This window comes from Sciurus carolinensis, chromosome 10 (assembly GCF_902686445.1).
Source record: "Sciurus carolinensis chromosome 10, mSciCar1.2, whole genome shotgun sequence".
NCBI classification, from domain to species: domain Eukaryota; kingdom Metazoa; phylum Chordata; class Mammalia; order Rodentia; family Sciuridae; genus Sciurus; species Sciurus carolinensis.
This window is the reverse complement of record NC_062222.1, coordinates 589665-613403: the sequence shown is the minus strand read 5'-3', so window position 1 is coordinate 613403 and position 23739 is coordinate 589665. Positions and strand designations below refer to the sequence as shown.

The 23739-nt window shown below is 55.8% G+C and overlaps 1 protein-coding gene across 5 annotated transcripts in view; it reads left to right on the top strand.

Moving 5' to 3' along the window:
* The window catches only part of Pde5a (phosphodiesterase 5A), a 95448-nt gene that overhangs the window by 59472 nt on the left and 12237 nt on the right, over positions 1-23739 (top strand). For 4 of the 5 annotated variants that reach the window (XM_047566450.1, XM_047566453.1, XM_047566451.1 and 1 more), the window contains exons 12-17: positions 1044-1190; positions 8188-8313; positions 9777-9871; positions 16748-16835; positions 19484-19584; positions 21866-21943. In XM_047566450.1, coding sequence (XP_047422406.1) covers positions 1044-1190; positions 8188-8313; positions 9777-9871; positions 16748-16835; positions 19484-19584; positions 21866-21943 — 635 coding nt within the window. The remainder of the gene's footprint in view (positions 1-1043; positions 1191-8187; positions 8314-9776; positions 9872-16747; positions 16836-19483; positions 19585-21865; positions 21944-23739) is intronic. The other variant, XM_047566449.1, reaches the window with a different exon arrangement.

Here is a 23739-nt window from a genome sequence, read left to right as displayed (position 1 = left end):
TAGCTGGTAGTGTTGGTGCTGGTGGCTGACCTCCAGCAGAAGCGCAGCCCCAGGGAGGGTGCCCTTCCCGAGCCCTGTGCACGGCTGTGCCTGGCTCATTCCCATGTGGGCTCCATGTATAGAGCCACGCTGCAGCCTGGGTGTGAACCAGCCTTCCTGCAGAGAGGAGGGAGGCTGCACCCTCCAGCCCACCCTCCTGCCCAGCACACACCGGGCAGGGTCCCTCTAGGCAGGGCTCTGGCCAAGGCTGCACCCGCCTACCCACCTCCTCAGAGCAGGACAAGTGGGGCAGCGTGGGTCCTCCCGGGAAGGCCCCCGCAGCTCGCCGTACTGCATCGGCCCCACAGTGAGGCGGTAGAGAGGGGTGTGGAGGGCTGTGGACAGAGGCTAAAGTCCTGGAGCTCTGGGAACGTGGACCCTCAGTCCACTCCAGCCTGCTGGCTTTGCAAGTGGGAACAGGTGGACTGAGAGGTGACCGCCTTGCCCAGGCAACGGGATGACTGGAATCCCCAGCGGCGGAGGCTCCCTCCACCCCTAAGCTCCTGTGACCTTCAGCTGATGCTGCAGTGCAGGTATGGTGGACCTTGGCCAGCTGGTGGTCAGCCCGATATTGAGTTCCTTATTAGTCAGACGGCATTTAGAGCAATTGGCTTTGATTTAATATCACTGATCCAGGGGCCTTTGGGGGGCATTTCATAATCCAAACTGTAGCCATATTAAAATAAGTAAATAATTAGCCTTTCTGGGCAGGTAGCCACGCCTGTGATCCCAGCTGCTCGGGAGGCTGAAGCAGGAGGATCACAAGTTCAAAGCCAGCCTCAGCAAAAGTGAGGTGCTGAGAAACTCCATGAGACCCTGTCTCTAAATAAATACAATGTAGGGCTGGGGATGCATCTCAGTGGCCAAGTGCCCTGAGTTCAAGCCCCAGTGCCAAAAAGGAGAAAAGTAAACACAGTGTCCTGTTTCCCTAGAGTGAAGTGCAAAGGCTTTGTGAGCTGCTGCTGCGCAGCCCACAGCCGCTCTCTCCCTCTCTCTCACCCCAGGCTGCTGTGGTGCCGTCTGCTCAGACCCTCAGGATCACAGACTTTGGCTTCAGTGACTTCGAGCTGTCGGATCTGGAGACGGCGCTGTGCACCATCCGGATGTTCACGGACCTCAGCCTCGTGCAGAGCTTCCAGATGAAGCATGAGGTGGGAGTGTTGATCAGGGAGGTGGTGCTGGGTACTAGCCTGGCCGGGGGCCTCTTAGGTCCCAAGAGGCGTGCGTCTCCTCTGAGATGGGGTCTCCCTAGGTTGGGAGACTGGCCTCAAAATTCCACCACCTCAGCCTCCCAAATCACTGGGATTTCCTTAGGTTTTTTAAAAGAAAAGCCATTGTCCATCAAAAGACCTGTAGTGTGCCCCTATCAGGTGTCCAGCTCCAGGCTGGAGGACAGGGGATAATGTTCGGGATGTGGGTGGGATACAGAAGGCTGGTGGCAGGCAGATGGGTGAGAGAGGGTAAGGAGCCGGGTGCGGGACCCAGGAGCCGTTGTCCTGAGCCAGCGGTGTGGGAGGAGGCCTGGGAGGGGTGATGGCCGGGCCCCTCGGCTGCCGCACCCCGAGGAGGACAGTCGTGAGATCGTCTGCAGCGGAGGTGCGGGCACTCACGTGAGGCCAGCTGCGACCACGGCCACCTGTGGGTGAGGACAAGAGCCGGTTGACCTGTCCGTGTGGCCTCCCGAGACTCCAATCAGGACCTCTCGTTGGCTCTGGAGATACCAGGATTGTTTGCTCATGGTGCTGTGGGAAGCCGAGCGACCAGAAGGCCTCTGGAGACAGCCAGGCGTCCACCCCAGAGTCACCCATCAGGTGATCGCCCCTGCGGGGACCGCTGCCCTTCCTGGAGATCTGCGCCACGCAACCTCTCTCTGCCTGTTAACGCCGCCGTGGAAATGCCCTCCGCGCCTGTGCACGGCCGGCCCTCACGGCCTGCAGCTGGGGAGGAAGGTGGGCAGACACCGCGAGCTCTGAGCCTGGTCCTCTGAGGGAACATGTCCTGCCGCGTCACTGTGTCGGGGGAGAGCGGGGACACGGCCCACAGACTCGCCCGCTGCCTTCTGCTGCGGGCTGCCGGGGCTGCCTCTCACCCATGATTTCAAGAAGGGCTTCTGGTTGTCCCCAGTCCCCACGGCACAACCGGGGGACTGGCCATGCACAACTGAGGAGCGTCGGGGAGGACCCCGCAGCCCTCCAGAGAGCCACCTGGGCCATCCGTCTCTACCCTCCAGGTTCAGGGTGATGGTGTTGCCCCTGGAAGTCTCTTGGGGGTCGTGTGTGCATCAGGGCATCTGCACACCCCGTGGGACTGACGTCGGTGGCCCATGTCACACAGGAATAGGGTGCAGCTCAGCTTAGCTGTCCCGCCCAAGCAGATGACCGCCACACCACCACCAGGCCTCTGCAGCCCAGCTGTGGGCTCAGCGAGAGTTCTTGCTAGCTGCAGGGCCTTGCAGACCTGGCAGGGTCGCAGACCCTTTCTTCCGGAGGACACCAGCACGTGGAGCTAGAAGTGCCTCTGCTGAAAGGGCTGGGCCTTAGGACCAGACTTCCTCAACAGGACTCCCATAGCACAAGAAATAAAAGCAAGAATTAATAACTGGGATAGATTCAAACTAAAAAGCTTTCTCTCAGCAAAGGAAACTATCAGCAATGCAAAGAAAGAGCCTACAGAGTGGGAGAAAATCTTTGCCAATCATACTTCAGATAGAGCGCTAATCTCCAGAATCTATAAAGAACTCAAAAAACTCTACACCAAGAATGTAAATAATCCAATCGACAAATGGGCTAAGGAAATGAATAGACACTTCACAGAAGAAGATATACAAGCAATCAACAAACATATGGAAAAATGTTCAACATCTCTAGTAATAAGAGAAATGCAAATCAAAACCACCCTAAGATTCCATCTCACCCCAATTAGAATGGCAATTATCAAGAATACAACCAACAACAGGTGTTGGCGAGGATGTGGGGAGAAAGGTACACTCTTACATTGCTGGTGGGGCTGCAAATTAGTGCAGCCACTCTGGAAAGCTGTGTGGCGATTCCTTAGAAAACTTGGAATGGAAACACCATTTGACCCAGCTATCCCACTCCTCGGCCTATACCCAAAGGACTTAAAATCAGCATATTACAGAGATACAGCCACATCAATGTTCATAGCTGCTCAGTTCACAATAGCCAGATTGTGGAACCAACCTAGATGTCCTTCAATTGATGAATGGATAAAGAAAATGTGGTATATATATACAATGGAATATTACTCAGCCATAAAGAACGATAAAATTATGGCATTTGCAGGCAAATGGATGAAACTGGAGAATATCATGCTAAGTGAGATAAGCCAATCTCAAAAAACCAAAGGAAGAATGATATCGCTAATAAGTGGATGATGACACATAATGGGGGGTGGGAAGGGTTAATGTTGGGGTTGGAGTTGGGTTTAGGGAGGGGGGCAGGAATGGAGGAAGGAAGGACTGTATAGATGGAGGGGAAGGGTGGGAGGGGAGGGGGGGAAGGGAAAAAATGGCAGAATGAATCAAACAACATTACCCTATGTAGATTTATGATTACACAAATGGTATGCCTTTACGCCATGTACAGACAGAGAGACAGCATGTATCCCATTTGTTTACAATTTTATAATAAAAAAAAAAAAAGGAAAAAAAAAAAAAAAAAAAGAAAGGGCTGGGCCGGAAGTGGGCCACTCCACCCCTTTGCCTTTAGATGGCGCTGCAGGCTGGGCGCAGGTCCCAGGAGAAATCGCGGTCCTGTGCCTAGGACATCGCTCCCTCCGATCTGACTCGTCTGCTTTCCCTTCCGGGTTTGAGTGCTGCCCTCCGCAGCACGGCCTGAGCAGCGCAGTTCCTCTGGTGGTCCCATGCCTGGGAGCCCCCAGGTGCAGGGACTGCTGGAAGTGCAGCTTGAGGGTGATCACAGTGCAGTGCTGTTGCTGGAGAGGCCTTGGCCTGCAGCCGCCCTGACAGCAGTGTTCCATCCTGGAAGATGACCTCCAGGGCCAGCATCTTCAGTTCACCCGTCCCTCCTGGCCTCTTCCTGATCTCAGAGTCTTGCCTCTGAGCCACAGATCCACTGGCTGTGCTTCCCTCTCCCTCCTGTCACTCACAGGACTCTGCTCTGAGCTGCCAGCACCGGTACTTGCTCCTCCCTGGAGCCGGGCCGGGAGCCTGTTTGCAGGAGCTCTGGGCCTGACTTCCTGCCCGTGCACTGCTGCCCGGGGCATTTGATGGACTCCTGCTCTGGGTTCATGCCCATTTACTGAGTATTCATAGAGGAGTGTTTGCTGATTTCCCTGGGTGAGTTTCTTGGAGGTGGCTGCTGAGCTGCTTGCTCCCTTTCTCTTTTTGTCCTGAGCGGCTGGAGTTGCTCGGCCTCGTGAGCCTTCCACAGTCACTGGAGGCTCCTTCTATGTGCCGAGCATGCTCTCTAGCGTCACATGGACTGCAAGTGACCGCTCAACAGCCCTGTACAAAATGCTCGTACAAATCTGTATGTTGCCAAGCACACACCAAGGACTTTCCAGATGGGACCATAACTTTCCTGTCTGCTGCTGAGAGCATTCTGGAAAAAGGATCCAAAACTGTCTGTAAATCTAGTCACCAGCCCCTGCAGCCATTAGGCGATGCAGTTCTGTTGGGTGCATCTTGAGTTACAATTATTGAAAGATCTATCCAAATGTTAATTTCTGGTCATTCCTTGCTGCTTTAATTACAGGTAATTTTCTGCACATGCCTTTTAAACATATCGAAGAAACTTTTAGCTCTTCATAAAATTCTGCTGGTAAGATTGCTCTATCACGTTCCTGTGAACTTGATTCCGAAGTGGTCCTGCAAACAGGCTTACAATGGCGTGGGGTGAGCACGCTGCTCTTTGGCATGCAGAAGTCCTCGGAGGCCAGCAGGTCAGGAGACTGCAGGTCCTTTGAGGCTGGAGCTCCCTGTGAGCTGAGCCCTGGAAGAGGAGAGAGGGGCCAGGCAGGCAACCGGGAGCACAGGGCTCCTCCCAGGCACTCACGCAGGCCATCTCCACCGCGAGGAGCAAGCTGGGAGCCCTTTGGCCTGTGCTGAGCAGTGGGGCAGCGCTTCCCCATCCTCCTCCCTTGGGCCGTGCTCTTTGCGTTTGAAGTGTCCCCAGTGAGACACGCAGGGAGAAGCACACGGTTTATTTTTACAGATCCCCAGAAGTGCAGTAAATCATTCAGATCTGGAGACAGGCAGACTCTGACGCCAACAAACCCAGAATAACATGCTCAGGGCCCGGGTCCCTGGGCATCTCTGTTCCAGGCCCCCTGAAGTTGATCAGATGCAGTTTGTGGTACTTGCTCCAAAGTCAAGCCTTCTTTCCCCCCTCTCTTAAACCACTTTGCTGTTGTTGTTGTTGTTTTCCTCTGGACCCAGAGCTTTATTTCATGTATGCTGTCTTTAGAATTTTAGCTTTTGGCAGCTAAGCAAGTCTCTGCCGGAGACTCAGGCAGAGTTTGAAAGGTCAGAGATAATCGGCACGTGGTAGGACTGGAGCTCCAGTGTGTCCCTGGACGTGGGCTTGCCTGGCACCTCTTGCCTTTGCAGATGCACACAGCATGTGAGCCAGGAAGCGCCTGCTCTCTGCAAGAGAGTTCACACAGGTGTGGCCCCTAGGCTCTCCTGACTGCTGGCCCAGAGTGGGATGTCTTAGCAAGCAGTCTACAGATTCAGTGCAACACCATCAAAATGCCAATGACATTCTTCACAAAAGTAGGAAAACAGCCCTAAAATTCATGTGGAAGAATAAGGCACCCAAAATAGCAAAAGCAATCCAGAGCACCAAGAACTATGGTGGAGGAATCATGAAACCTGACCTCAGATCATACCACAGAGCTGTGGAAATAAAAGAGCACGGTACTAGCCTCAAACAGACGTGAAGACCAGTGGAAGAGAAGACAGAGGCAAACCCATCTACTTAGTCATCCGACACTCGGTGAAGCTGCCAGAAACGTGGAGGGGAAAAGAGCCTCTTCAGCAGATGGTGCTGGAAATGAAAACTGGAAATCCATATGCAGCAGAATGAAACTTGATCCCCGCTTATCACCCCATACAAAAGTCAACTCAGGGTGGATCAAAGACCTGGAAATTGGACCAGAAACTTTCTGACTGCCATAGAAAACATAGGTCAACACCACCATATTGGCCCAGACGCCAGCTTCCTCAATAAGACTCCTAAACCTCGAGAACAAAACCAAGAGTCAATAAATAGGATGGCATCAAATTAAAAAGTTTCTGCACAGCAAAGGAAGCAAGCCTGAGGAGAGTGCCTACGGAATTAAGAAAATCTTTGTTAGCTGCTCTTTCAACAAGGTATTAGTATCCAGAAAATACAGAGAGCTCAAAAAGCTCAACACCAAAAATGCAAAGAGCCCACTCTGTGAAGGGGCAAGTGTCCCACAAGCTCATGAAAAGCGTTCATCATCCCAGGCAGTCATGGAAATGCAAATCAAAACTCTGAAATTTCATCTCACTCCCGTGTGAATGGAAATGATCAAGACTACAAATAACAACAAATGCTGGCAAGGTTGTGGGGAAAAGGTTCACTTGTGCATCAAGTTAATACAGCCACTTTGGAAAGCAGCGTGGAAATTCCTCAGAAGACTAGGGGTGGAACCACCACAAGACCCAGCTGCCCCGCTCCTTGGTATTTATCCGAAAGATCTAAAGTGATCATACTGTAGTGATTCAGGGACATCAGTGTTTATAGCAGCACCACTCACAGTAGCCAAGTTAGGGAACTTGCCCAGGTGTCCATCAACAGAGGAATGGATAAGGAAACTGTGGAATATATACACAGTAGAGCTCTACTCAGCCGTGAAGAAGGAAATCAGGCCTTTGCTGGTAGATGGGTGGACCAGGAGAACATCATACCAAGGGAAGAGGGCCAGACTGGAAAGTCAAGGATGGGGTGAGCTCTCTCATGTACAGAAGTTATAGAGAAATAGGAATTTTAAAATGGGAAATACCAAGAAAATAGAAGGGAGAGCAGAAGAGGAAGGGGAGTGGGGGGAGGGGAAGGAAAGGGGACTGACCACCCTGGGCTGTGTCCATCTCTGACCAGACGGCAGTGGAGTCCGCTTGATGTGTATCTGTAATGCAGCAGATAAACGTCATAGAAGGAAGACCAGAGAGGAACGAGATCTGGGGGAGGGGGAGCGGAGGAGAGGAGAAGTACGGGGACGTGGAAACGGTGCCTGTGTGAACTCACTGTGGCCTACGAGGGCCATGTGTTAACAGTGAACGCCGGCCAGCAGAGCCCCCGCCAAGGTGCCTTTACGTCTGACTTGGTTAGCCGGCGGTCAGCGTGCCCCAGCGTGGAACTGTCCAGCTTGGGTCCTGGCCGCGAAAGCAGACCCTGGCCAGGAGCTTCCTCGAGCTTGGGGTGATGGGCGTGGTCACCTCCCCTCTCTGGAGGGCGGGCTGGCCTCTGCAGTGTCTGGCCTCCTGCTGGGGTGATGGGAGTGGTCACCTCCCCTCTCTGGGGGCCTGGCCTCTGCAGTGTCTGGCCTCCTGCTGGGGTGATGGGCATGGTCACCTCCCCTCTCTGGAGGGCTGGCTGGCCTCTGCAGTGTCTGGCCTCCTGCTGGGGTGATGGGAGTGGTCACCTCCCCTCTCTGGGGGCCTGGCCTCTGCAGTGTCTGGCCTCCTGCTGGGGTGATGGGCATGGTCACCTCCCCTCTCTGGAGGGCTGGCTGGCCTCTGCAGTGTCTGGCCTCCTGCTGGGGTGATGGGAGTGGTCACCTCCCCTCTCTGGGGGCCTGGCCTCTGCAGTGCCTGGCCTCCTGCTGGGGTGATGGGCGTGGTCACCTCCCCTCTCTGGAGGCCTGGCCTCTGCAGTGCAGGTCCTCCTGCTGGGGTGATGGGCGTGGTCACCTCCCCTCTCTGGAGGGCGGGCTGGCCTCTGCAGTGCCTGGCCTCCTGCTGGGGTGATGGGCGTGGTCACCTCCCCTCTCTGGAGGCCTGGCCTCTGCAGTGCAGGTCCTCCTGCTGGGGTGATGGGCGTGGTCACCTCCCCTCTCTGGAGGGCCGGCTGGCCTCCAGAGCCCGGCACCGCAGCGTGTGCCCGTGCTTGGGTGGTTGTCACCCCTGTGCTTCTCCCAAAGGTGCTGTGCAGGTGGATCCTGAGCGTGAAGAAGAACTACCGGAAGAACGTGGCCTACCACAACTGGAGGCACGCCTTCAACACCGCCCAGTGCATGTTCGCCGCGCTGAGGGCCGGCAAGCTCCAGGTGCGCAGTCCGCCCCGGCCGGGACGGCAGGGTAGTGAGGCTGAGCAGACTCTTCCAAGCTGTGTTAACATGCACTAGTGCGACCGAGACCTGTTCTCTGCCACTTAGAGAGCAGCGTTTGTTGAAAAGCCTAGTGTGGCAAAAAGCCCAGTTGCTCGTGTTCTTTCATAGATCATGTGTATGACGTGCTAAAGCCTTCAGAACAGCCTCGTGTTATCCAGAAGGGTTGTTAGGAGAATAAACATCTGCAGAGGCAACCCTGGTTAGGACAGTCTCACATCCTCCTGCCCCCGTCCACCTGAGCAGAGCAGGGCCCCCGGGGCCACCCACGTCTGAGACGGGCCTCCTAGAGGAGCCTCCTCGGAGCACTCAGATGATTCTCTGAGTGGTACTGTGTAGAGAGGGTTCTGCCTCCTACACTGAGCCGGGACTGGGAGGAAGAAGGTGCAGAAGCCGTCCAAGCAATGGCGCCTTCCCGCAGCATCTTACCGCTCTCTGTGCTTAGATCCTCGCCCAGCAGGGTTCAGTCCTGGGCGATTCCCGCATCCATCCCACGCCTACTGTAATTCAGAGCATCCCCATTCTGCTTTAATAAAGCCTGCAGATGTCGTCTGATCTTGCTTTCATGGGGCCACGTTTTAACTGGCGAGATCTGAAAGCAGGAGAGGTGGGCTGCAGTTAGGTGGTGGAGCGCCTGCCCAGCCCCCGCAAGGCCCCGTTCCAGCCCCAGCACCGCCAGGGAGCAGAGCATACTCGCAGAAGTGACTGCTGTCCTAGAGGCCGTGCGCGATGCGGGGTGCGCTCGCCCTGCGTAGCAGATACGTATGAGACGTAGGACTCACTTACCTGAGCGTATTCACAGCTGAGATCTCTGGGCATGCTTGAGACCGGTTCCTAGTGCTGAGCCTGTCTGCAGGAGCGCCCACGCACATTAACTCGCCTCTGGGAGCAGCGGCAGGCCCACGGGCAGGCAGCCGGCAGGCGCGGACAGACCCGCTCTCGGCCTGGGAACTTTATAAATTGTGAAAGCCAGGTTTCCTTCCTGGTCATCTCGTTCCTGCTGTTTGCCCTGCGTTCTCAGCGTCTGCATTTCTTAATGGGCAGCATCTGATAGCAGAAGGAGGGCCGTCTGCAGGGAGCTAAATGAGGAAAAGAGCACTTAATGCTTTCATGACCTTCCTCATACCCGTAGACGGAGGGGACGGCCCGGGACTGAGCGCGTGGAGCCGGCTCCAGCTCTGGGCTGGCTCTAGGATCCTTCCCCAGCACTGCCCCCCAAAATGACGGCATTTCCTCTGTGTGGACCGATGGTTGTTTCGGGGCATCTCGAGTTCTGTTGAGCGGCACTGGTGGCACCCCACGGCGGGTGGCAGCACGCTGCTCCCCGAGGGGCAGGAGATGGGGTGGGTCCTGCTGAAGCAGCGCCCTCACTGCCTCTCTCTTCCTCCCCCCACACCCCACAGAACAAGCTGACGGACCTGGAGGTGCTGGCGCTGCTGATCGCCGCGCTCAGCCACGACCTGGATCACCGCGGCGTGAACAACTCCTACATACAGCGGTGAGAGGCTGCCCGGCCCCACGGAGGTGTTTCCCTGACTCTGGGGCGTGTTTTCAAAGTTACGGCCACAGAAAGAAATTGGTGGTGGGAGTCTCGGTTGGTTGAGCTCCTTCTGCACACTCGGGCTGCATTTAGGGGAGCAACAAGGTATAGCATCTTGCTGGCTGGCTCCCCAGCCTCAGGCTCAGGGTGCTTCTGTGAGGATCTGTTCCATCAGCCAGAGCCAGGAGCCGTGCCTCCGTGTGTGCCCGCCTGGTGTAGGAGCATCTCTAGATGCCCAGGGGGCAGGTCCCCCTGAGCAGAAAGGACAGTGTTGAAATGTGCTTCACTCTTAGCTCGCCCTGCTCAGGACAAGGCAGCTATGGGTCAGGGTCAGGGGCGGCACCTGGTGCGGTTCTGGAGAGCTAGGGTTTTGTGGCCAGACTTGAGTTCAAATTCCACTCCACCGCACAGTCCCTGGAGGCCTTGCGCCAGGGGGCTGCTCTCTCCGGGCCTCAATTTCCCAATCTGCAGATGGACAGAATGCAGGCCCACCACAGGGTGGTTTGGGTTTGAGAGACCACCGCTCCAGACCCAGGGGAGGGCCCAGGGCACGTCACGTGAGTCCAGCAGCAGATGCTGGAGGCGCCGAGTGGCACCAGAAGCTGCTCCCTGGCGGACCTGAGAGAGGACGGAAGCCTGGGACGGGAGCTGCTGACCTCAAGGCTGCGGGCACGTGGTGCTCCAGCTGCAGGCCAGATGGGGAAGTGGCTTCACTTGTCATCAGACGTCGGAGCCCTTGTGATGCCGTCATGTTCTTGCAGCAACTTGGTTGAAAAGTCCACATCTTGATGGCAAAGCCTCTCTATGAGCATCTTGCAGTGTCCGAGGGATGGAGCGAGTGGAGGAATTCCAGGTGTCCCACGTCTTGAGAAGGCTTCTGAGCTCAGTGCATAACCAGAAAGCTTCCCGTGGAGAGTCAGTGACGTGGCAACCACGTCCTGAGCTGGCCTGAGGTGGGGAAAGATCACGTGCTCTGGTCTGAAAGTCACAGGCAGGCCGGTCCCTTTTGAAAACCCAGCTTTGGGAGAACTGGAGGGGTGGCATGTCCTCTGTCCCCTGTGCTTCATCCTGGGTGTGATCCTGAAGTGAAGAGAAGCTGCGAAAGGAAACGTGCACAAGAAAAGATCCCAGCATAGCCGAGCCTCGGTGAGGGCAGAGCAGCGGGCGTGAGCTGTGAGCGCCCGCCCCCCCACCGGGCCGCCTCTCCTCCTCGTCACGACTGTTGGCACAGCGCTCCACGGTGCCCCGCTGCTCTGCCTGACAGTGAAGAAAACACACTCAACTATTCTTCTTTGTTTATTTAAAAATAATTACTGGATAAACATCCGGAGAAGTGTCATCTTCTCTCTTAACAACAACAAAAAATCCTGGGAAAAAGTCGTAGGTTGCAGGATGTTGCTCTCACACCACAGAGCAGACCAGGACCAAATAATAGCTTTCTTAAAAAAGTTTCAGAGACTTTCATCTCTTCCTGAAGCCCTATGGATTTCAAAGAAGAAACCAAGAATTTTCCAGGGTTCTCCTTCCTTATTAGCAGATGGGCGGTACTTAAAGTCGGCTCTTCCTCCAGGGACTCTGGGGAGGAAGAGCACATGAACGTTCCCACAGGAAGCCCTGTCTTCCAGGGGTACCGTGTGCAGACCCCGCTATGCATCCCGACTCCTCTGCAGAGACAGAGTCCCAAGAGGCACAGAGGCAGCAGCACATGCAGAAAGAGCTCGGTGCGTGTGGGACCCGAGCCCAGGGAGCCACTCTCCTGGGGCCGACGCAGCAGGCCACTCTGAAGCAGGGGAGTCCTCGCAGGCAGGCTGTCCCTGAGTCTGTTTGACACTGTGTCTCACATTCCATGGTTAGGAAGTCAGCGGTGCAGGGCCTGCAGGGCACCAGTGAAGTACGGGGAAAGAAGTCACTGCTCGTGCCTGCTTGTGCCACAGCACGGGTGGGTAAGGGGAAGAGGTCCAGTGCAGGTGGAATCGTCACTGGAAAACAGCAGGAGGAACACAGGCGTGAAGTACAGGCCTCTGCTAGGAAAGCACGGGTGTGACATGGGGTTAGAGAATGTCTGCAGTAGGCTTGCATCAGCACAATAGGACTGCTTTAGGTGTCTGACTGCATGCAGCGTCGGTGACCATGAAAGGCTACAGGGCACCTATCCGGAGCGGCAGGCCGAGGATAGTGAGCGCTCACTAGAGGGTGGCAGACGCCTCACAGGAAGAGCTGCACAGGCGAGGTGTGGTTTCCGCCTCAGGCCACAGTCCCCGCAAATGATGACGATCAGTGCAGAGGGCATCTACTGAGTCCTGCCTGGTTCAGCAGGTGGATTCTGAGTGCTGTGAAGGAGACGGGCCAGGCCAGCGTGGCCCATCACCAGTGTTAGAGGAGGGAATGTTGGGTAGGCCCAGCATGGCCCATCTCCACTGTTAGAGGAGGGAATGTTGGGTAGGACCAGTGTGGCCCATCTCCACTGTTAGAGGAGGGAATGTTGGGTAAGCCCAGTGTGGCCCATCTCCACTGTTAGAGGAGGGAATGTTGGGTAGGACCAGTGTGGCCCATCTCCACTGTTAGAGGAGGGAATGTTGGGTAAGACCAGTGTGTCTCTTCTCCACTGTTAGAGGAGGGAATGTTGGGTAAGACCAGTGAGGCCCACCTCCACTGTTAGAGGAGGGAATGTTGGGTAGGACCAGTGTGGCCCATCTCCACTGTTACAGGAGGGAATGTTGGGTAAGACCAGTGAGGCCCACCTCCACTGTTAGAGGAGGGAATGTTGGGTAGGACCAGTGTGGCCCATCTCCACTGTTACAGGAGGGAATGTTGGGTAAGACCAGTGTGTCTCTTCTCCACTGTTAGAGGAGGGAATGTTGGGTAAGGCCAGTGAGGCCCACCTCCACTGTTAGAGGAGGGAATGTTGGGTAAGACCAGTGTGGCCCATCTCCACTGTTACAGGAGGGAATGTTGGATAGGACCAGTGTGGCCCATCTCCACTGTTAGAGGAGGGAATGTTGGGTAAGACCAGTGTGGCCCATCTCCACTGTTAGAGGAGGGAATGTTGGGTAAGACCAGTGAGGCCCACCTCCACTGTTAGAGGAGGGAATGTTGGGTAAGACCAGTGTGGCCCATCTCCACTGTTAGAGGAGGGAATGTTGGGTAAGACCAGTGTGTCTCTTCTCCACTGTTAGAGGAGGGAATGTTGGGTAAGACCAGTGAGGCCCATCTCCACTGTTAGAGGAGGGAATGTTGGGTAAGACCAGTGAGGCCCACCTCCACTGTTAGAGGAGGGAATGTTGGGTAAGACCAGTGTGGCCCATCTCCACTGTTAGAGGAGGGAATGTTGGGTAAGACCAGTGTGTCTCTTCACCACTGTTAGAGGAGGGAATGTTGGGTAAGACCAGTGAGGCCCACCTCCACTGTTAGAGGAGGGAATGTTGGGTAAGACCAGTGTGGCCCATCTCCACTGTTAGAGGAGGGAATGTTGGGTAAGACCAGTGTGGCCCATCTCCACTGTTAGAGGAGGGAATGTTGGGTAAGACCAGTGTGTCTCTTCTCCACTGTTAGAGGAGGGAATGTTGGGTAAGACCAGTGAGGCCCATCTCCACTGTTAGAGGAGGGAATGTTGGGTAAGACCAGTGAGGCCCACCTCCACTGTTAGAGGAGGGAATGTTGGGTAAGACCAGTGTGGCCCATCTCCACTGTTAGAGGAGGGAATGTTGGGTAAGACCAGTGTGTCTCTTCACCACTGTTAGAGGAGGGAATGTTGGGTAAGACCAGTGAGGCCCACCTCCACTGTTAGAGGAGGGAATGTTGGGTAAGACCAGTGTGGCCCATCTCCACTGTTAGAGGAGGGAATGTTGGGTAGGACCAGTGTGTCTCTTCTCCACTGTTAGAGGAGGGAATGTTGTGTAAGACCAGTGAGGCCCACCTCCACTGTTAGAGGAGGGAATGTTGGGTAAGACCAGTGTGGCCCATCTCCACTGTTACAGGAGGGAATGTTGGGTAGGACCAGTGTGTCTCTTCTCCACTGTTAGAGGAGGGAATGTTGGGTAAGACCAGTGTGTCTCTTCTCCACTGTTAGAGGAGGGAATGTTGGGTAAGACCAGTGTGTCTCTTCTCCACTGTTAGAGGAGGGAATGTTGGGTAAGACCAGTGTGTCTCTTCTCCACTGTTAGAGGAGGGAATGTTGGGTAAGACCAGTGAGGCCCACCTCCACTGTTAGAGGAGGGAATGTTGGGTAAGACCAGTGAGGCCCATCTCCACTGTTAGAGGAGGGAATGTTGGGTAAGACCAGTGTGGCCCACCTCCACTGTTAGAGGAGGGAATGTTGGGTAAGACCAGTGTGGCCCATCTCCACTGTTAGAGGAGGGAATGTTGGGTAAGACCAGTGTGTCTCTTCTCCACTGTTAGAGGAGGGAATGTTGGGTAAGACCAGTGAGGCCCACCTCCACTGTTAGAGGAGGGAATGTTGGGTAAGACCAGTGTGGCCCATCTCCACTGTTAGAGGAGGGAATGTTGGGTAAGACCAGTGTGTCTCTTCTCCACTGTTAGAGGAGGGAATGTTGGGTAAGACCAGTGAGGCCCACCTCCACTATTAGAGGAGGGAATGTTGGGTAAGACCAGTGTAGCCCATCTCCACTGTTAGAGGAGGGAATGTTGGGTAGGACCAGTGTGTCTCTTCTCCACTGTTAGAGGAGGGAATGTTGGGTAAGACCAGTGTGTCTCTTCTCCACTGTTAGAGGAGGGAATGTTGGGTAAGACCAGTGTGGCCCATCTCCACTCTTAGAGGAGGGAATGTTGGATAGGACCAGTGTGGCCCATCTCCACTGTTAGAAGAGGGAATGTTGGGTAAGACCAGTGTGTCTCTTCTCCACTGTTAGAGGAGGGAATGTTGGGTAAGACCAGTGTGGCCCATCTCCACTGTTAGAGGAGGGAATGTTGGGTAAGACCAGTGTGGCCCATCTCCACTGTTAGAGGAGGGAATGTTGGGTAGGACCAGTGTGGCCCACCTCTACTGTTAGAGGAGGGAATGTTGGGTAAGCCCAGTGTGGCCCATCTCCACTGTTAGAGGAGGGAATGTTGGGTAGGACCAGCGTGGCCCACCTCCACTGTTAGAGGAGGGAATGTTGTGTAAGACCAGCGTGGCCCATCTCCACTGTTAGAGGAGGGAATGTTGGGTAGGACCAGTGTGGCCCATCTCCACTGTTAGAGGAGGGAATGTTGGGTAAGACCAGTGAGGCTCACCTCCACTGTTAGAGGAGGGAATGTTGGGTAAGACCAGTGTGGCCCATCTCCACTGTTAGAGGAGGGAATGTTGTGTAAGACCAGTGTGGCCCATCTCCACTGTTAGAGGAGGGAATGTTGGGTAAGACCAGTGAGGCTCACCTCCACTGTTAGAGGAGGGAATGTTGGGTAAGACCAGTGTGGCCCATCTCCACTGTTAGAGGAGGGAATGTTGGGTAAGACCAGTGTGGCCCACCTCCACTGTTAGAGGAGGGAATGTTGGGTAAGACCAGTGTGTCTCTTCTCCACTGTTAGAGGAGGGAATGTTGGGTAAGACCAGTGTGGCCCATCTCCACTGTTAGAGGAGGGAATGTTGGGTAGGACCAGTGTGGCCCATCTCCACTGTTAGAGGAGGGAATGTTGGGTAAGACCAGTGAGGCCCACCTCCACTGTTAGAGGAAGGAATGTTGGGTAGGACCAGTGTGGCCCATCTCCACTGTTAGAGGAGGGAATGTTGGGTAAGACCAGTGAGGCTCACCTCCACTGTTAGAGGAGGGAATGTTGGGTAAGACCAGTGAGGCTCACCTCCACTGTTAGAGGAGGGAATGTTGGGTAAGACCAGTGAGGCCCACCTCCACTGTTAGAGGAAGGAATGTTGGGTAGGACCAGTGTGGCCCATCTCCACTGTTAGAGGAGGGAATGTTGGGTAAGACCAGTGAGGCTCACCTCCACTGTTAGAGGAGGGAATGTTGGGTAAGACCAGTGAGGCTCACCTCCACTGTTAGAGGAGGGAATGTTGGGTAAGACCAGTGTGGCCCATCTCCACTGTTAGAGGAGGGAATGTTGGGTAGGACCAGCGTGGCCCACCTCCACTGTTAGAGGAGGGAATGTTGGGTAAGACCAGTGAGGCCCACCTCCACTGTTAGAGGAAGGAATGTTGGGTAGGACCAGTGTGGCCCATCTCCACTGTTAGAGGAGGGAATGTTGGGTAAGACCAGTGAGGCTCACCTCCACTGTTAGAGGAGGGAATGTTGGGTAAGACCAGTGTGGCCCATCTCCACTGTTAGAGGAGGGAATGTTGGGTAAGACCAGTGTGGCCCACCTCCACTGTTAGAGGAGGGAATGTTGGGTAAGACCAGTGTGGCCCATCTCCACTGTTAGAGGAGGGAATGTTGGGTAAGACCAGTGTGTCTCTTCTCCACTGTTAGAGGAGGGAATGTTGGGTAAGACCAGTGAGGCTCACCTCCACTGTTAGAGGAGGGAATGTTGGGTAAGACCAGTGTGTCTCTTCTCCACTGTTAGAGGAGGGAATGTTGTGTAAGACCAGTGTGTCTCTTCTCCACTGTTAGAGGAGGGAATGTTGGGTAGGACCAGCGTGTCTCTTCTCCCTGTTAGATCTTTTGCACCCCCAGGGAAGTGCTCTCTCCACATTCCTGACCCTGCTGTTCCACGCAGTGCTGAAAACTCCGAGGCTGTTCACACTCGGTATCCATGGCAGTCCCGCTCTGTGGGGCGGTCTGTCTGCCTGGAGGTCTCTGACCGCGGGGAGGGTGGTTTGGGGCTTGGCTACTGTGTGCAGCAGCTGTCCCTTCAGCCACATGGAGGACTGTCCCCACCTTGCAGGACTGAGCACCCGCTGGCCCAGCTCTACTGCCACTCCATCATGGAGCACCACCACTTCGACCAGTGCCTGATGATTCTGAACAGCCCGGTGAGTCTCCACCCCGAGGTGCCTGGCCGCGGCCCGACACCCTGCTGGCTCCTGGGGCAGGGACAGCGGAGCCAGGTGATGGGCCCCTGGGGCCTGGCAGTCCAGCTGCCTCAGATTCTCCTCAGGGAGGCCTGGGTGCTGCCCTGGCTCCTCGGCGGGGCTGCCTGTGCTTCTGCAGCGCCTTTGCTCTGGGAATCAGCTCTGCTCCCTCGTGGCGCTGGGCGCCGGTGGGCTACGCGGTGGAGCACTGCTGTGCCACCAGGAAGCACCACAGCCCTCTCTCCACGATCAACAGTCATTTTGTCAAGGAGGAGAGCCGCTCACGGGCCTGGTCCCTGACCTCGATCTGGTGAGCAGACCTGTGCCCTGCGGCGCAGCCTCCAGCCCCAGCGCGGAAACGAGCGTCCGCGGTGGTGTCTGCCTAGGCTGTCAGGGCATGTCCCCTTTCCGTTTCTGTTGGCTCGTGGTTCTCGTTTTCTGTTGTCTGCATGTGTCGCCCACATGACAGAAGACGCGGTCTGTCCTGGACAAGCGCTGGCCTGGGGGACCCTACAGCCATCACACCGCCCCATCTGAGCTGGCCTCCGGGCTAGTGCGCCCTGAGCCTGGGGACAGACTCAGAGCCCACAATGGTTTCTGTCCCTCCTGTGATTAAAAGTGCTCTGGGCACCTTAGGTCCCAGTATGTCGTGCCTGGTTCTCGATTCAGAAGCCAAGTCGGCCAGTCCTGGGTGACGGGAACTTGACATGGAGTCTCCGGTCCCCGCTTGCTGCACAGGGGCTCCTCTCTTCCTCACCGTGTGCTTCTGCTGACTCCCTCCTCCCCAAACCCGCCCGTACTGTCCTACCTCTGCAGCGTGGAGAGCAGGCAGAGGGGCCAGTGCTCGCAGCTGCCTGTTCTGATGGCCGGCCTCCGTGCCAGGCCATGTCCCGCTGAGCTCTTCCCGCAGAGTGCCCCCTTTGTGGCCTGCCATGGTGGCCTCAGCGTGGGAGCCCGCCTGCTGGCCCTTCCCAGGGTGGGTGGGACGCAGGTCCTGGTGAGTCCTGCTCACCTGCTGGACCGTGCACAGGGCCTCAGGCTCTCACCTGAGGGCGAGGACCCGTGCCCTCCTGGTGACCTGCTGTGGCAGAGGCCAAGATTCAGGCGCCTCTGTGGGTGGCCCAGTGCTGCAGACGCTGTGCCAGTTCTTACACAAGCTGTCCTTATACAGCGAGCCACAGTTGTGACTTCAGCCCAGAAGGAAGCCCCCCCGGGCTCCCCTGCAGCTGGCCTGGCTCCCGCGGGCAGGTTCTGTTTTAAGAACATGAAGCACAGGACCACGGTGCTCGCCTGGCTCCACCTGACGGCAGCCCCAGGGCTCCACGGCCACCCTGTCCCCTCACCTCCCCCCAGGGCCCAGGGCCACACTTCCCTGCTGGTCTCTGTGCACTCTCAGGTCTCAGGAGCGGCGAGGCACCCAGTTACCTCCAGAGCGCTGGCTCTGCGCGTGGGTGTCTCCCCGGGAGCAGGTGGTTCTCAGTGTGCAGCTGTCCAGGACCAGGCTCTGCAGTGTGTCCTGCGGTAGTGGGAGGCCTGTGCCGTCCTCTCAGCAGACGGAAGGCTCTGCGCATCCTTACAGGTCCAGGCCCCAAGCACGCAGACACGCGAGCTCTCTGCAAGTCGTCTGTAGTGGTTTGTCAGGCCTTCCTTTACTCAATAACACGTCACCGTGTCTGTGTTGTCACGTAACACATGGGACCTGCTTATATACGTATGGTTGGCTCCAACAGTGAGGCCTGTATAGTCTGTCTTTTAAGGACATTATACAAAATGGTAAAGTCTCTGCTTTGGGCAGGAAAAATAAGAATGTAGCACCAAAGACACCTCCTGTGGTGCTTGAGATTGTTTTATCTCAAATACAAGTATCTGACATTTTTCTGGGTAATTTTCTGCTTGGCCCACAGTTTGAAACCACTTAGTATTTCGGTGACGTCTATGTCTGTGGCTGTAATGACCCATTTTCACCATTAATTTGGCCCATGCCACAGCTGCAGTGCCTCAGCCTTCTCCAGCCAGTGCACTCTCTCTGGCCTGGGTGGCCAGCAGCTGCCCAGTCCTCCGCCTCCTGGCTCATTCCCAGACCTCTGGGCTTTTCTTGGCCCTGACTAATGACACATCTGACTCGGTTCACACATGCTCTGAGCGTGTTTTGGGCCTGGGCTGAGTGTTTACCTAGTTCGACATTAGAGAGCTACCAAGGTGTGTCAGTTCACAGGAGGAGTCCTCTGGGTTCCTCGCGGAAGCCACAAGGACGTGACCTGGAAAACCGGTCTGATCCTTGCAGCACTGCTCTTGACATCTCTTCACGTTTTGGTTTTTCCTGCTGTTAGATTGTAGCCGTGAGCCTGCGGGAAGGAAGAGTAGGTCGCCAGCAGGTGTTCTGCCTGAGCTGAGGCCCAGGGAGCGAGCGGGACGTCACCCAAGGTGGTGGGGAAGAGCAGAGGGGACGTCATCTCCCGTGCCACTCGGGGGAAGCGGGCATTCCCAAGGAAACTCCAGCCCGTGCCAAGACCGTGGCTGAGCTCCAGATGGCGTGTTCTCCGCTGCGTCTCTGCAGTGTTTAATGAAGCTTTTTTTTTGCTTTTTTTCTTTTCTTTTTTAATGCAAAGGGCAACCAGATTCTCAGTGGACTCTCGGTTGAAGAATACAAGGCCACGCTGAAGATGATCAAGCAGGCGATCCTGGCCACAGACCTGGCGCTGTACGTCAAGTAAGTTTAGGAAATGTCCTCCCAGGTAAGTCTGCAGTGTGCTGCTCTGGCCTCGGCACCTCCGGGGAGCCTTCCTGCTGTGGGGACAGACGCCTAGCAGGGCTGCCCTCAGGTGGGGGAGCTTAATTTTAGAAGCCAGAGAACTGCCCCGTGGCTCACCAAGTGCTGAAACTCACAGAATACACAGCCGTTTCCTTGTTCATCTCCGCTGTGTCTCTGAAGCTGTGCTCACGTCAGATCTCCGATTCAAGGTCATTCCAAGGTGGCCCAGCAGAAGGTTCTGGGGCCGTGGCCTTCCTGTCTTGCCACCAGCCTCCTCCTTACCACCATCCAAGCCCAGGGGTGGGAAAAGCGGTCAGAGCCAAAAGAGCAGCTTGGGTTTCTTTTAATTAGATTTTGGCTGAGGAAGGGGACATGCATGTACAACTTCGAAGTTGCCGATTCTAAAATGAGATTGTGCATGAAAGGTGTTGGTGGCCACGCGTCTGCACAGTTAGATCGCATCCCCAAGCTGGACCGTCAGAGGGCCCCCGTGCAGGCTAGGGTTCTCGGGCATAGTCTGAGCCACTGTTAGGAAAGCAAGCAGAGGAACAAGCCCGCAGCTGCCTAGGCCAGATGGCCCGTGTCCCGTGCCCAGCAGCACCTGCAGCGCCCGCTGTGCAAAGGGTGGACATTGAGTCAAGGAGAACAAAAGGAAAGACAGTGAACTTCTGTTCACTCAAACAACCTCTGAGGAAGGGTCGCCATGTGGCCAAGAATCTGAAGGACTCTGTGCCTCACTACTCCCCACCCTCCCGGGCCTTGGGTCTCACCCTGACCCCATAAAACCTGCCTGCTGTGGTTCTGGGCAGGTAGAGTCAGCGCTGTCACATGGCCTTCCTGTCCTGGAGTCTGTGTCCAGCTGTGTCCAGCTGGACCCGGAGCACTGCCCGACCTCAGCAGTGCTGGGCACACAGGCAGCACGGCAAGCTGAACCCTGCCAGCCCACGGAGAGGCCAGAGTCACACTGACCCGGCTGGGCCTCTCCTGGCTCCCGAGCCCCTCCAGACACAGCGCTCCTGCACCCTACTTCACAATACGTAGGTACACCACGTTCAGTACGCAGGAACGCCAGGTTCAGTATGCAGGAACGCCACGTTCAGTACCTAGGAACGCCACGTTCAGTACGCAGGAACGCCACGTTCAGTACCTGGGAACGCCACGTTCAGTATGCAGGAACACCACGTTCAGTATGCAGGAACGCCACGTTCAGTACCTAGGAACGCCACGTTTAGTACCTAGGAACGCCACTGTCACGAGCACGTCGTAACACTTGCGGCCTGTACTGGATCGGGAACCGGGTAGGAATAAGATAACACTCACGTAGCCGGTCGTTGGTCCTCAGATGAGGTTTTATTGATGCTTGGTTCACAGCAAACGGCAATCAGTCATCGGAGTAACACCAGGGGCCTCGAGCTGGGGAGCACTATCTTGTCACTTGTCAGCGGGACATAGTGACAGACTCTGTCGGTGGAGTAGTGCCCGCTCGCTCCTGATCAGTCTCCAGTTTATATAGTCACATCAAAACAAGTTCACACATTACCTCATTTGTTTTTCAAGTCCTGAATTCTGCAAATTCATCTAGTAAATATTTTTACCAGTTTTACCATTAAAACTAATGTAAATTTGGTGTAAACAAACTGCCAAATGTTTTTCTCAGTGACTGCATAGTCACTGTGTGCGTCACTGCTCGTGACTTTACTTATCTTAACGCTACACACACATTTTGTTTTGATCTATCACAGCAAACAACATGTTTTTCATAAGTTTCACAAAATGGGGTCAGAAAGCAAAATGGGAGTTGTTTGGTTCACTTCAGCAATGTTCCATACAGCCACGTTCAGTACCTAGGAATGCCACGTTCAGTACGCAGGAACGCCACATTCAGTACCTAGGAACGCCATGTTCAGTACGTAGGAACGCCACGTTCAGTACCTAGGAACGCCTGTAGACTCATTTCTACCCCCACTTAACATAGCTTAAATCATAGTTGATGTCACACTTTTCACTCATTTATTAATTAAAATATTCCAGAACTGAAACGGCCACTCTGTTGAGTGGTTAAAAATCAGGAGAAGTTTAATTTTCCTCCCAAACACATGAGCAGAGGGAAAGGGGAGAATGAAGTATTTTCAGATGGTGGTTTTTCCTGGGTCACAAGAGGGATACACCCATGAACCTTTAGGTCATGGGGGCAGGAACAAGGACCTTTGTAACAGCCTCATTTTTTCTGAATTTCAAGGAGGCGAGGAGAATTTTTTGAACTGATAGAAAAGAATCAATTCAACTTGGAAGACCCTCATCAGAAGGAGTTGTTTCTGTAAGTCACTTTCCTGACAGCAGGTGTCCTACCCGGTGCCCAAGCTTCCATGTCAGCTGTGGCCACATCATGCTCCTTGAGGCGGCCAGCCTTCTGCAGCACAGAGAGGGAGCTGGACAAGGACATCCCCTTGACCAAGAGCAGTGGGGTCTAGGGAAGGACCTGTCCCCTTGCTCTGCACAGACGTCAGATGGGATGGAGGAGCAGGGTTCAGCTCAAGATGGGGCAGCTCTTGGCCTCCCTGCTGTGGGTATAGGAGCTGAGAGGACAACCCTGAGCCAGGCAGCACAGCCGGGCTGGCAGGGCTCCTCCTCCACGTCACCCACCTGTCCTCCTCCCCTGGCATCACCCTTTCAGTCACTCTGACTGCTCCAGGGTCCTGGTCTCCATGTCCCCCTCCCGTCCCTCCTCCTGGCCTGTGCCACCCTCACTGTCACTCTGACTGCTCCAGGGTCCTGGTCTCCATGTCACCTCCTGTCCCTCCTCCTGGCCTGTGCCACCCTCACTGTCACTCTGACTGCTCCAGGGTCCTGGTCTCCATGTCACCTCCTGTCCCTCCTCCTGGCCTGTGCCACCCTGTCACTCTGACTGCTCCAGGGTCCTGGTCTCCATGTCATCCTCCTGTCCCTCCTCCTGGCCTGTGCCACCCTGTCACTCTGACTGCTCCAGGGTCCTGGTCTCCATGTCACCTCCCGTCCCTCCTCCTGGCCTGTGCCACCCTGTCACTCTGACTGCTCCAGGGTCCTGGTCTCCATGTCACCTCCCGTCCCTCCTCCTGGCCTGTGCCACCCTGTCACTCTGACTGCTCCAGGGTCCTGGTCTCCATGTCACCTCCCGTCCCTCCTCCTGGCCTGTGCCACCCTGTCACTCTGACTGCTCCAGGGTCCTGGTTTCCATGTCACCTCCTGTCCCTCCTCCTGGTCTGTGCCACCCTGTCACTCTGACTGCTCCAGGGTCCTGGTCTCCATGTCACCTCCTGTCCCTCCTCCTGGCCTGTGCCACCCTCACTGTCACTCTGACTGCTCCAGGGTCCTGGTCTCCATGTCATCCTCCTGTCCCTCCTCCTGGCCTGTGCCACCCTCACTGTCACTCTGACTGCTCCAGGGTCCTGGTCTCCATGTCACCTCCTGTCCCTCCTCCCAGCCTGGTGCCACCCTCACGGCCACTGTTGCCAGCTTTGGAGTGGCAGGAACGGCGTCACTGAACACGCCCAGGCTCCACAGTGCATGGCAGCCCTGGTGCTGGGAGGGGAGCTGGTGCAGCTTGGCGTGCGTCGCGTAGACAGCTGAGGGTGGTGAGCTGCAGACAGACAACAGCCTGCACACGGGGCGCCCGGGGCTCTCTGTGCTGCAGTCCCCCACCTCGCCGCCTCCAGCATCTTCCGAAGCTTGCAGCCTGTGACAGGGATGCTCAGCAGCACAGCAGAAACACCAGGCCTGGCCAGGCAGCCTTCTGTGCTGCCTCTCCTAAGGTGGACTCAGGAGAAGTAGGCGCTGGGCCCGGCGCTGAGCACCCTCTGCCCTTGCCTGGCAGCTGGGCTCACATAGGTCCTCCCTGCGCTCTGGGGAGGCTGTGGTGCTGGCAGGCCTCTGACCGTGGTCCTCTGTGGCCCAGATACCTCCGGCGCACTGGTTCCTCCTGGTGTGGGTAGGCGGAAGGTGCGCTGTGGAGGCTTAGAAGGGACTGGGGACACCTTGCCTGCGGTGGCTGTTGCAGAAGTGGCCTCTGCCTGTGCCTTCCAGCGGCAAGCACGGGAACAGTGCTGGACACAGGAGTGCCTCCACGTCACCTGCCAC